This window comes from Protomyctophum parallelum (genome assembly GCF_964188405.1).
Source record: "Protomyctophum parallelum genome assembly, chromosome: 17".
NCBI classification, from domain to species: Eukaryota; Metazoa; Chordata; class Actinopteri; order Myctophiformes; family Myctophidae; genus Protomyctophum; species Protomyctophum parallelum.
In genome coordinates, this window is record NC_139719.1 from 31932828 (window position 1) to 31945261 (window position 12434).

General features: G+C 45.7%; 1 protein-coding gene across 1 annotated transcript in view; it reads left to right on the forward strand.

The window, feature by feature from the left end:
* Window positions 1-12434, forward strand: part of LOC310874286 (voltage-gated potassium channel KCNC1-like) — a gene marked incomplete at its 5' end in the record, with an annotated part of 58156 nt that overhangs the window by 1450 nt on the left and 44272 nt on the right. Inside the window, 2 exon segments of the mRNA XM_083787024.1 lie at window positions 7795-7833; window positions 7836-8477. Coding sequence (XP_083643150.1) covers window positions 7795-7833; window positions 7836-8477 — 681 coding nt within the window.

Here is a 12434-nt window from a genome sequence, read left to right on the forward strand (position 1 = left end):
CCTACAACACCAGTCCTGTTATCCAGAGATTTCCTCTTTCTTACCTATAATGTGTCTATGGAGACACCTTTCTTGTTCCGGGAACTAATTAATTCTCTGATCAAGTTAACCTTTTAAATTTAAACCCTCCAGGTCTCAGGCGTTTGACCTTCAGGCTTACCTCAAACAAATCTCACATACTGTGTATGACTTGATGGGTATAACTTAATTTACATCTTGTCCTTTTCTCACTCCGTCATCCTTTCCTTTCCTCACTCCTCTTCTACTAATTCCCCTGTCTTTGCTTTCATTTCCTTTAACGTGTTTTAATTTAAAATCCTTTTGTCTTCTCCTGGACTGCTCGTCTAATTCCTCGTCTAATCTGTCACTCCCCTAAGAGCCCCTCCTCTCGGTTTAACTGGTGTCCAGTTCACAGGTCAGACATCTGTGCAGTAATACTTTGGTATATCATTCCAGTTCCACCAGCTGCCTTCTTAATCACTCAGGAAGGGCAGCGTCGTTAATTAGGACTGGACAGATTTAAAGGACTTGCAAAAGAATGATGGGGCATGTGGGGTTAAAGACCTTTGGTCCTGATGCAAATTCTCTCAGAGAACCTGACATGTATTTATTTATCTATCACTTATCTGTAATTAGCTCAGATATGCTTGTGCCCCAAAATAGAATCACTTCCCGTCTGGATACCTTATCCCCTGGCTCTTTCCTGCCAGCCATTCAGTTGAGCATGAGGATCTTTCTACCTCTGCTGGACTGCTTGTGGTTTCCTTATTATTTCACCCACAAAGGGGTGCTATAGTATCTCCTCTTCTCTATTGTCCTGCCCTGCAACATACTATTACATTCTCACAACTCTCTACAAGCACAATATCTTGCCTTTCACATTTGGCTAGTAAAGTCTCACACACTAGACATGGTGATAAATACTTACTATAGTAAAAATAAACTCTAAATTGCTAGCAGGCTTAAGCCCGATGCATACTTTTCCAGTTATTTTAAAACAACATTTCTAGCAGGCTCAAGCCTGATTCATACTTTGCTGCACAACTGTGTGCACATAACCAACCTACAAGCTCACCACACTTCGTCGTGCAAATGACACGTGAGCTTGCACTGTCTGTCGTCTGCTATTGTCAGAGTGCGACACTGCCGTGCGACAGAGCATATATTAGACTTTGGCCTTGTGTATTAATCATCCCTAGTGGCAGCTAAGAGGAGACGTCTGAGAGCACGAGCCTCTCTCCCGAGAGTTGACTCTGAAGCAGCAGTAGCTTATAGGCAGTGATTGAACAATATGCACAATGAAAAGACCCCCGGGGAGGCTGATGATGTTGCAGTACATGTGGATTGGTCGCATAGTAGGAGGCACAGCCACCCCACCGGTGGCACGGCATAGATAAGCTTTTACTGCCTCCGGTAGATTGTTATTTCCCTTTCTGCTTGCTTAATTGATTGGCTATTCAATTCGCATTCAGGGTTTTGCCTGTTGGTGAGCTTTATTATGCTAAGAGATGTTCTGTCCCCCCCCCCCGCCTCTCTTGTCTGCGTGCTGTAACTGAGGGTCTATCTCTCTCAATACTGTATATATGTATATCCCTCTGCTTTTCGTTCTGTTTCTGTCATGGTACCATCTCATCTTCCCCCTGTCTCCATACTATACAACTGCATGCACTCACACACAGTCTCTAAGCATAGCTGTTGTGATTTTCTCTTTCCATTCAAGCCCTTTCCGGTATTCTTATTGCACACACTGCACCAACCCGCCCATCTCCACCAGTACCTTTTACCAAAGACGTGCACTGCGCACACACAGAGAGAGAGACACCATGCAGTGACACCACGCCGCTCAAAAAAGGGGGAGGTGACCGCAGTGATTCGCCGGTGCTGCAGTGCCACAGTTTCTCCTGATGGGGTCTCCTCAACACTGGGGAGTAAATGCAAGAGCAGAGGGAGATAAGGTAGCACTGAAGCTGTGCTGCGGTGCAGGAAGGGAGGGAGAGGGGAACAGCATGAAACCTTGTGCTTACATCCTTTGATGATGAGGAAGCGAGGGGTGGGTGGGTTGTGGGCTTGCGGCACAAACACACACATATACTTGCATGTGTGTGGACACACGTGCTTATATATGCATTAGAAAGCACACAATTCTTCCCCCAGTGGTGCATACACACACACACACACACACACACACACACACACACACACGCACACATGCATGTGTCTATTTCTATTCTCAGCCCCTCTCTCTCGTGTTTTGTCCCCCATGCAGCCTCCATCTTCTACCTTCATTCCTCCAATTCCATTCAGGTGCATCAAACGGCACTATCCTGAACCACTGCAAGATCTCTCTCCAACTCACTCCCTCCCTCCCTCACCGTGTCTTTCTCGCTCACCAACCCTCACCTTTTTCACATCACCCCTTTGTGTGTCCCCTCTGCATTTTGCATCCTCGTCAAAGCCATTGAATCCCCCAACCCTGATTTTGTTTTATTGCCTTTCATTTTTCCCATAATTGTTCATATAATCCCCCCCATACACACACTTCATGTCACGTCACCTCTCCTTCCCCTGCCTTATTTTTTCCCTTTCCCCTAACAACACCCCCCCTCTTCTCTATCTATCTCTCTCTCTCTCTCCCTCACTCTCACTCTCACTCTCACTCTCAACCTTTCTGTCTCTCTCTCTGTGATTGGTAAAGGTTTTTTTTGCTTTCTCTGCCAACTGGTGGGTATATGTTCCGCATAGTCAGCAGCACTCCTCCAAATTCCTCTCTGCCTCTGCACTCTCTCTCTCTGTGTCTCGCTCTCTGTCAGTCTCTCTCCCTCTGTCCCTCCTTCTCTCTTTGTCTCTCTCTGCAGCTCTCTCTCACTGTGTCTCTCTGTGTCTGTCTGTCTCTCTCTCTCTCTGCGTCTCTCTCTCTCTCTCTCTCCTTGTTACTCTCTACTGCTCTCTCCCTCTTCACTCTCCTCCCCTCCCCCCTGTTACTGCTGGTACCTCACAGTCAATGCGTCCCATGATCCCACACCATCCCCCTCTTGCTGCAGTGTTTCTGCTAATATATATTAGCGTCAGTGCAGCCGTCATCGGTACCGTGCGCTCTCTACTTCTTTCTCTGCCCCAATATCTCCTCTATCTGTTGCAGAAATGCACATTCCCCCCCAGGCTCATTATCATTAAGCTGCATTTGCCCTGCATGTATGCAGCACTCGCCATCAGGTGAGAGTGTGTGAGGCTCTCTCTCACTAGTTTTCCCCATCTCTCTTTCTGTGTGTGTGTGTGTGTGTGTGTGTGTGTGTGTGTGTGTGTGTTTGTGTGTGTGTGTGTGTGTGTGCGTGTGTGCGTGTGCGTGTGCGCACGCGCGTGCGTGCGTTCTTGTGTGTGTGTGTGTAACGGCAGTAGTAGCAGGGTGTCGCAGGACACGGTGGCCAAGTCAGGAAATGCTGCAGGAGAGAGAGAAAGGGATAGAGAGACATAGAGAGAGAGAAGGGAAAAGAGAGAGGAATTGTTCTTCTCTTCGGCTCTTCTACCTCTCACCATGTTCTCTCCTCTTTTTTGCTATTCTCTCGTTTTTCCGCTTCCTGAAGCATCCAAACTCCCTCTCTCTTTGCCCCTTCTCTTGTTTTCTCAATCCTCATTGGATGTTCAGATCCTTCCTCCATTTTAAACCCCACTCTCACCTTCCTCTGCCTTTAGCCCCCTCCTCATGTTTTTGGAGCAGTCGCATTGCTGCCTGTGATCAAAGTGCTGAGGCCAGCTCTTAAAGAGACGTGCGTGCCTTCTGAGCCAAACAAACCTCGGCCTGAAGGCAGCATTGAAGGCAGATGAAACTAGAAGGTATTTCATCTCATAAGCCTTGAACTCAATAAGCTCTTTTATCTGGCATTGTGTTGACTACAACTTTTAATTTGTCACGTGGACATTTAATTTTGAAATCTCAGAGGGATGTGTGTAAGGACCCATGGGATGGCATTCTACCCCAGCTAACCTCCAAATCATTTTGCTGCATGAATGAACACTTAAGCACATTTATGCAATCAATATGTGCCCCCCCCCCCTCATTCCGACTGCAATGTGAACAAAAAGCATTTACATACAGTTAGAGACTTGCGGCTGTCCACATATAAAATATTAAGTAGCTCAGTAATGACCTACAAGCTACTTATATGAAGTAGTTGCCTGGATTTCCAGTCAAAGGGTCATCTAAGTGGTAAATACCAGACACTATATGATAAAAGCTGCTCCTCAGAAGTTATAGGAGTAGCAGTAGTCGTGGAAGCACTCGGACCGCCCCGTCCTGTCCTGTCCTGTCCTGTGCTTTACAGTGCAGAGCTGTCCATGGTCCTGAAAACCATTCCACAACACAAGCACTCTCTTGCTTGGAAGAATGCCCCGCAGCACGAAGAGAACAGTCTGTACGGATCCCTATTCACTGTCCCTGAACTTTCATCCATTATTATTGGATGACTTGTGCCTAAAAATGACCACTTAAGTGTCTTGATATCAATTGCTAGATTAAATACACATGGTGTATAATCGCGGTGTTCATTTAACTCTGAAGAGTGTAAAAATGGAACTAAATGCACCCTATCCATTTTGTATGAACTTCAGAGTAAAATGAAGGATTTTATTGTATAAATGTATTTTCTTGGTAAAAAAAAAATAAGAATTGGGGTTACTGCAGCAAAGACTGAAGTGTTGACTTAAAAGTAGCATGAACGCATTAAACTTGTGTTTGCACTCTTAGGACACTGAGGACACTGATTTTGTGATCTGGATGTCTAGCACTACTGGTCTCAGATCTGTTTCCAAATTGTGATTTAATTCCCATGCAGTTCTGAATAAATCTTACCTGAGTGCTGCGTGTCTCTGGGGTCCTCGAGAAAAATACATATTCAACTGAAGAAAAAAATAAAAGAAATTAAGAAAAGAAAAAAGTTACAAAATCAATTTGAAGAACAAGAAAAGGAACTTCAAAATAAGATTTGAAGAGAGACCAAGTTTCACATGACAAAAAAGTTTTCAGAAACATAACAAGTGAACTTAAATAGACAAAACAAAGGAACTGTCACAAGAAAGTCACAGGCAAAAAAAATACTGCATTATGATAGACTCCAAGAGAGTGAGAGAACAGAAGTTGAACCAAAGTAAGAGAGGATTAATTTGGGAAGGGACAAGAATGGTGAGGCTGAAACATGGTGCAGCAAAGAGGGAGCAAATTAGGAAAGAAAGAATGCACACACGGGTAGAGGAAGAGGACAAGAAGTAGTTGGAGTGCAGAGGAGAAAGCATGAGAGAGAGCGGGTACCAGGAGAGGACAGAGAGGAGCATGTTGTGTGAGCAAGAGGAGGTGGAGGAAAAGTGAAGCCTTGATTCCCCTCAATGAAATGTGATTCCTTTATGCGGAATATGAGAGAGAGCGAGAAAGGAAGGGAGAGAGTGCAATACAGAGGGAGGGAGAGAGAGAGAGAGAGAGGAGGAGGGTAGACGAAGAGCACCGGAGAGAGAGAGAGAGAGAGAGATGGGGGAGGGCTGGAGAAAGCGAGAGCTCAGGAGAGCGGGGGGAGGGGGGTGTAGAGGATGAGAGTGGCGTATTTTGTGAACGGAGGAAAAAAAGGTTAACAACACAGGTACGGTACAGTGGATGTGCAGACCGAGGGTTGGCATCTGTAAGTGTGGCTTCTCTCGCCGTGCACGAGCTGTGGGAACACAGCACACCGGGTGCAAAGCAGGGGTTCTTTGGGGGGGTTGGGCATAAACCTTGTATCTTTCAACCTTTTATTTTTTCGTCAAATAATGCCCTGCTTTATCATCTGAGTGTCGCAAAAAATTATAATGAGCTCTATACACAAGCACACAGTGAGCTTGTTCATCATCTAAATCTAAATGTTTTTAAAATAAGAATGAAAAAAGAGCGGTATTGACATACAAGGTTTCCAGCAAAGAAATAACTGTATTTTTTGCTGCAGCGGAATGCATTCACTTTTACTCTGCGCTCTCTCCTTCCCAATGCCAACCCCCCTCGTCTCCCTCACTGCTTTCCCTTCTCCCAAGGGGGGGGCCTCCCCCCTCCTCATCTCCATTACTGGGGAAGAGTCACTAGCTGTTTGTCGTAACCGCCCGTGGCGAGGGACTAAGTGCATTCACCCTTTTTTTTGTTTAACCCTTTCGTTTTCCAAGTGTCCGACCGACTGCCTATTTATCACATTCACAGCTTTCTCTTTCTCCTCTCTCTGCCTCTCTCTCTGTTACTCCCCATCCCCAGGAATATGCCTCTGCCTGGCTTGCTTTCCAGTTTGCAATTTAGTCCGTCCTCTGTCATCCCTCCATTAAAAAGACAGATTTATGGCGTACCCTCCCCTCTCTCTCTGTCTCAGTCACACCCCTGACTTTCACCTCCCTTCTACCTTCCCCTCTTTCTCTCTGTCCACACATGCACACACACACACACACACACACACACACACACACACACACACACACACACACACGCACACACACGCACACGCACACACGATGTGTTGAGCCTGGTTTACACTTCGTCATACGTCTGTGTCACTTGCAGAAAACAGACAGTCTCTGCTGCAAGCTTCATGTTTACTGGCTATTTTTGATGCACCACACCATCGTACGATGGAGCATAAATTAGGCATTACAGTGCAGTGTGTGACAGTGGCATGGTGTGAATGTTAAAGCAGTGGGAGGCAGTGGAGAGAGCGCTGCAGTGTAGTGTTTAGCATGCTCGTAGACTGATTGAGAAGATCCAGCATTAGCAGGGACGCCGCACTCTTGGGAGGCAATTAACACATGTGCACGCGCACACACACACACACACACACACACACACACACAGACACACACACACACACACACACACACACACACACACACACACACACACACACACACACACACACACACACACACACACACACACACACACACACACACACACACACACACACACAAGGAGGATAGGAGGCAGGGGAGCTGGAGGGAGGCATATATCCAATTTAATACCCACCTTCGTTCTCCCCTTTCTCTCACTTTCATTCCCCTCATTTTTATTGCTACCCCCCAATTCCTCCTGAGTCCTGACACATGCTCACGTGCAAGTTGCAACACACACACACACACACACACACACACACACACACACACACACACACACACACACACACACACACACACACACACACACACACACACACACACAAGGTGCCATATACTCTCACCCCCTCTTCCATGGCTCACAGTGGCCTAATTATAGGGAGAGGATTTTGAATGAACTAAATTGAATCTGGATCAATGCTCACAGGAATAACAATGGGACCTGCATGGTTGAATGACACATAGGAAACATTAATGGTTAAATGATGATTCAGTCCTTTTAAGGGACTGAACATTGTGCTTGGAGGTTGTATCACGCAACAATGACTTTATGCTATGTTTGTTTCATGGTGACTGTGGTTCATTTGACTATATAGCTTTAAGAATTGTGATCACTATGACAATCTTGTGGTGTTTCCTGTTGAGTTATATAAATTGACTAGAAGCCACCTGCTCAAAATGACTGTTTAAACAGGTGTGGTCTTCTGATAATAACTTCAAAACCAATCTTTCTCATATCTGTCAACCTAGACAAGGTCATTTTGTGCCACTCTCTCTGCAAATGATTATTCTACACGTGAACTGCATATCTCCTGTATGCAAGTAATTCGCAGTTTACAACGAAATGTTGATGTTTTTATCCACATCTTCGGCTTCTGCTAAAATTCTGTCCTTCTCTCTCTCCTGCAGACTCCTCCCTCCTCCTCCCTTCGGTTTCTCTCATCCTCTTCCCCCCCTCCCCCCGGTCCTCTATGCTCAGCTCGGTGTGTGTATCTTCTTTTAAAGGGCGCAAGGGTGGGAACAAGTCGTCCAACAAAGCATGTTACAGCGCAGACATGACTTGTCCGTCGGAAAGCGAGAAAATTGTGATAAACTGCGGCGGAGTGCGGCATGAGACTTACCGGAGCACCCTAAAAACGTTGCCCGGCACGCGCCTATCGTGGCTCACCGATTCGGACGCCTTCAGCAACTTCGACTACGACCCCAAATTGGATGAGTTCTTCTTCGACCGGCACCCGTCCGTTTTTTCCTTCATCCTCAACTATTACCGCACGGGGAAGTTGCACTGTCCGAACGACGTGTGCGGACCGCTGTTCGAGGAGGAGCTCGCCTTCTGGGGCATCGATGAGACGGACGTGGAGGCGTGCTGCTGGATGAACTACCGGCAGCACAGGGATGCTGAGGAGGCGCTGGACAGCTTTGAGAACCCCGAGCCGGAGGATCCGGACGACGACCCCGCTCTGTGCGGCGCGGACGGGGACCTGAAAAGACTGTGCATGGCGGAGGAGGCGAGGAGAGCAGGCTGGTGGAAAACCTGGCGACCCAGAATATGGGCCCTTTTTGAAGACCCATATTCCTCCAAATATGCCCGGGTGAGTTACCCCCATGGTCTTTCTTTTGTTTATTTAAAAAAAATCACCATTTCATCATAGCCCCTCACTTCATATAATGTGGTCACCGTTAAAGTGGTGAGTTTTAAAAACTTTGTGAAAAATGTATCCGCCCATGTGTTGAATATAGGCTCAATTTCCCTTCACAATCAACTGCAGACCACTTATAAAGCTACCTATGTCATCCATCACTTTATTCTATGTTAAATGGCAGGATATATAGACTCAAGGATATTGAATAATTGATGCTGATAGCATAAGGGAAAAAGGGAAATGGTATGGCCAGTAAACCTAATGGTAGATCGGTTGATTCCAAATTAGTTTTTTGTCAAATGCATCACTTTCATTTCATACTTGTGTAGGCTACATGTACATATTTCATAGATGAGCTTATAGTTGCACAGTGAATGCTTTTTTTATGGCTATCATAATTCCAAAAGGCTATACATACTTTAAATGTTGCCAGAACAGATTTAATATATATATGCTTCAAAAAGCTGCATCTCCTGCATCCAAATGCCTTCATTAGGCTGGATTTGTCTGTTTATGATGCACATAAGCATGCCGTATTTCATGTTAGTCTTTATTTATTGAAGCGCTTCACAGAGGAGGCTCATGAGACCCAGAGGCCCCTGTGTTGAAGTACATGTCTCCTTCCCCATTTGCCCTTGATAGTGATACTGCTCTGTGTGGCTGTTTTCATTGTCAGTCTCCTGTCTCAGTCAGTCACGTCCCAAATGTCTTTTCACCAACGAGGGCTTTATTGAAATATTATATGCAAATAGTTGAATCACTTTGATGCTTGACGTTTGATCGTTTTTCCTCTTGATGAGTGTTATGGCCACCAAACAAATATGCAAAACTAACAAGTGGCTCAAATTGGAGGCCTCAACATAAAGAAGGACATCACGAATTAACAAGTTTTAAAGGTTTTTATTACCAACTGTCCCCACAGAATGTAATTGAGTCATGGGTGCATTCAAACAAATAATATCAAATAAAGTACTACTTTAACAAACTTGATACAGTCTATCTATATCTGATCTCTGTTTTATGCATGCATGTTAAATGCATTTAATGCCTTTGATGTAGGCTTTTGGATGAAGACATAATGGTCATTACCATAGGTTTCTTTCTACATTCTGGTGGCGTTAACAGGTATTTTCCCTCTGCATAAGGAGTGTAATAATCTATAGATACTGGGAAAGGATACACACTACTTTATGCAAAGCCAGACAACCTGCAGTGGTCAGATTCACATGCCATCATGTAAAAAACCAAACTGATATTGTATGTTCGTGTTGCAATTGTTGCATGCTCAGCAACAGGCACTGTGTTGTGTACACAGCATGCATTCAGTTACATCATAGATGGCAACATGGGCTGCAAACACATGCTCTGGCGCTCTTTTTTTTAGCACGCAGACACATACCTTATTCACTCACGGTACTACTGTAGGCATGCATGAGCCCACATACAGTACCAGGACTGTGGTCTCCCTAGAGGAAAAGCAAAGTGTCAAGCAGTGATGGACAGACAGATAGTCTGGATTAGGCAACTTGATCCGTTCTCATGATCTCCCATAGGACATAGGATCAGGATGTAGCCCGTCCGAGTGTCATCCTCCTCGCCCCATCGGACGGAACTCCACTGATGGGATCAATTAATAAACCCCCCTGATTCCACCTATATCACAATGTTCACCACACATGTGTGCTGAAAGAGGTCTAGAGATTTTCTGACTTGATGGTGTTTATTGGAGCCGCTTTGGTATAGGAACCACATCATAGCTTCCTCAAAATGGAAGACGGGCTGATTCGATAGCCAAACGGGAAAATATTAGAGTGTCTGCTGCTCAGTGCTTCAAACATGCATGTTTAAGAGAAACGCTGTGTGGACCAAGCATGGATTGGGGTGTTGCACAGTGAATCGACTGCTTCACCTAAATTAACTGCACATTCAGGTGCCGTTCCCATCACTTGCAAACAGGTCAATCTACCTGCTGCCCCCATCGCCTCATCGCCAACTAAGGCAGCAACGAATTATATAATGTATAGTACACGACACTTGCTGGTTTGCAGTGACCACTGTCTCATTGTGTTGTGACTGGTGTGGGGGGGGGGGGGTGTACAGTAGAGCACAGAGCAGGTAATACTGTAGGTGGGACTCATCGCCATGGCTACGCACTCGGCACCCAGCTCTATTTGTGGGGTGAAGGCAGCCCGCTTCTCCCTGTAGGTAGAACAGTACGTCGAACGGCGCTGTGACCCAGATCGCTTGGGTTTTTTTTTCTGGTATTTCTTTTTTACTCCCCCTCTTTGTCTGCCTATCTAAAAGTATCCCAGTCCATCAAGGCAGAACCTACCGTTGTATGCCTGCGTGATGTACCTTATATGGAGGGGGGGAGAGAGAGAGAGAGAGTGAGTGAGAGAAAGACAGAGTGAGAGACAGAGAGAGAGAGTGGAGGGGGTCTGCATATGAAGAGGAGGGTTGAGAGAGAGTGAGCCAGATGGATGAGAACAAGCTGGGGAGAGAGAGGGGGAGAGACGAGGCATTGCTATACAAATACATTGGGACAGATGAGAGAGGCAGAGATAGAGTAGAAGAATGGGATGGTAGGGTAAATAAAAGGAGAGAGCGAGAGAGCTTCGTCTAATGATTTAAGGGGTTTTGTCTGTGATGTAATGCATCAGCAATCAATGTACCGATCAGTGATGTTATTCAAATTATCGCTCCACATGAAGGGCTCCTGTTTTTCTGATCCTCCTCTCCGCCCCCTAACCCCCCTTGTGCATGATATTGTGGGGCTCGCTCGTGGATATAGTGTATAGTGCACGCACACACACACACACACACACACACACACACACACACACACACACACACACACAGACACGCTATGCTGGTGTCTGTGCAGGCTTTTCTGCTGCAGTAGACATGGGGAGCGAGAGGAGGGGGAGCGCTAGAGAAAGGTGTGTGTGTGTGTGTGTGTGTGTCAGAGCAAGGGAGATAGTGAAAGAGAGAGAAATGGTGGGAAAGGAGAGTGAAAGCAACAGAGGAAAGGAGAATGAAAGAGTAGGACAGAGAAAGGAGCGTGCGTGCGTGTGTGCGTGCATGCTGTGGGGTGTTGTGAGAGGGGAGTGAAAACCAGGCAGCAGTGGAGAGAGAGAGACATTGGATTATGGGGGTGGGGACCCTTGTCTTGGCATCTTCGATCAGCTATATGAAGGCTCTAGCCATCCAATCTTACTTCCATGTCCCTGCTGCCTGCCTATTGATTGATATTTTATTGATTATCTTCTCTTTTTGTCTTTTTTTACGACATGGCTCTGCAAGAGGCTAGCCGTCTGTGACAGGGTCTCTGTGTGTGTTTGATTGTCCGGAGCTAATCTCACAAACCGCTGGACCGATCAGCGACAGTCCTTTTTCAAGTACATTTTTCACATAATGTTCTTTAAAAATATTAAACTTTATTTGTTTAGAAAATGTTAAGCCATTCCTTTCTCTCCAGCTCTCTTCTACACCCATTAAAGGGGGTGATAGGCTTAAAGGGGGATTTGACCAGCGATTGTATGATAACATTGCCGTTAACCCAGACTCAGGCATGATTTACACATGCATTTTTCACTTCTAATTTCTTAATTGATTGCACCGCAATTTGCATGAGCGGCAATGGAGACCCGGATGATCGCCTGGAGTATATAAACCTGTCACATGAGTCGTCACAAGTGTGACAAATTCTGATCACATCTGACCAGTTAGCAGCACAGTAAGGCTAGTACTTTGGCTTGGACATCCATAGTTTTGAACAGAGCTTTTCAATTCATATAACTTCCAAACGGGAATGAGCCTAATTAAATAAGGATTTACTGATAGCCACGTCAATGTGTTGTTACTAGTGCACTAGAGGTAATCTAATTTGATCTCATCACTTGTCAG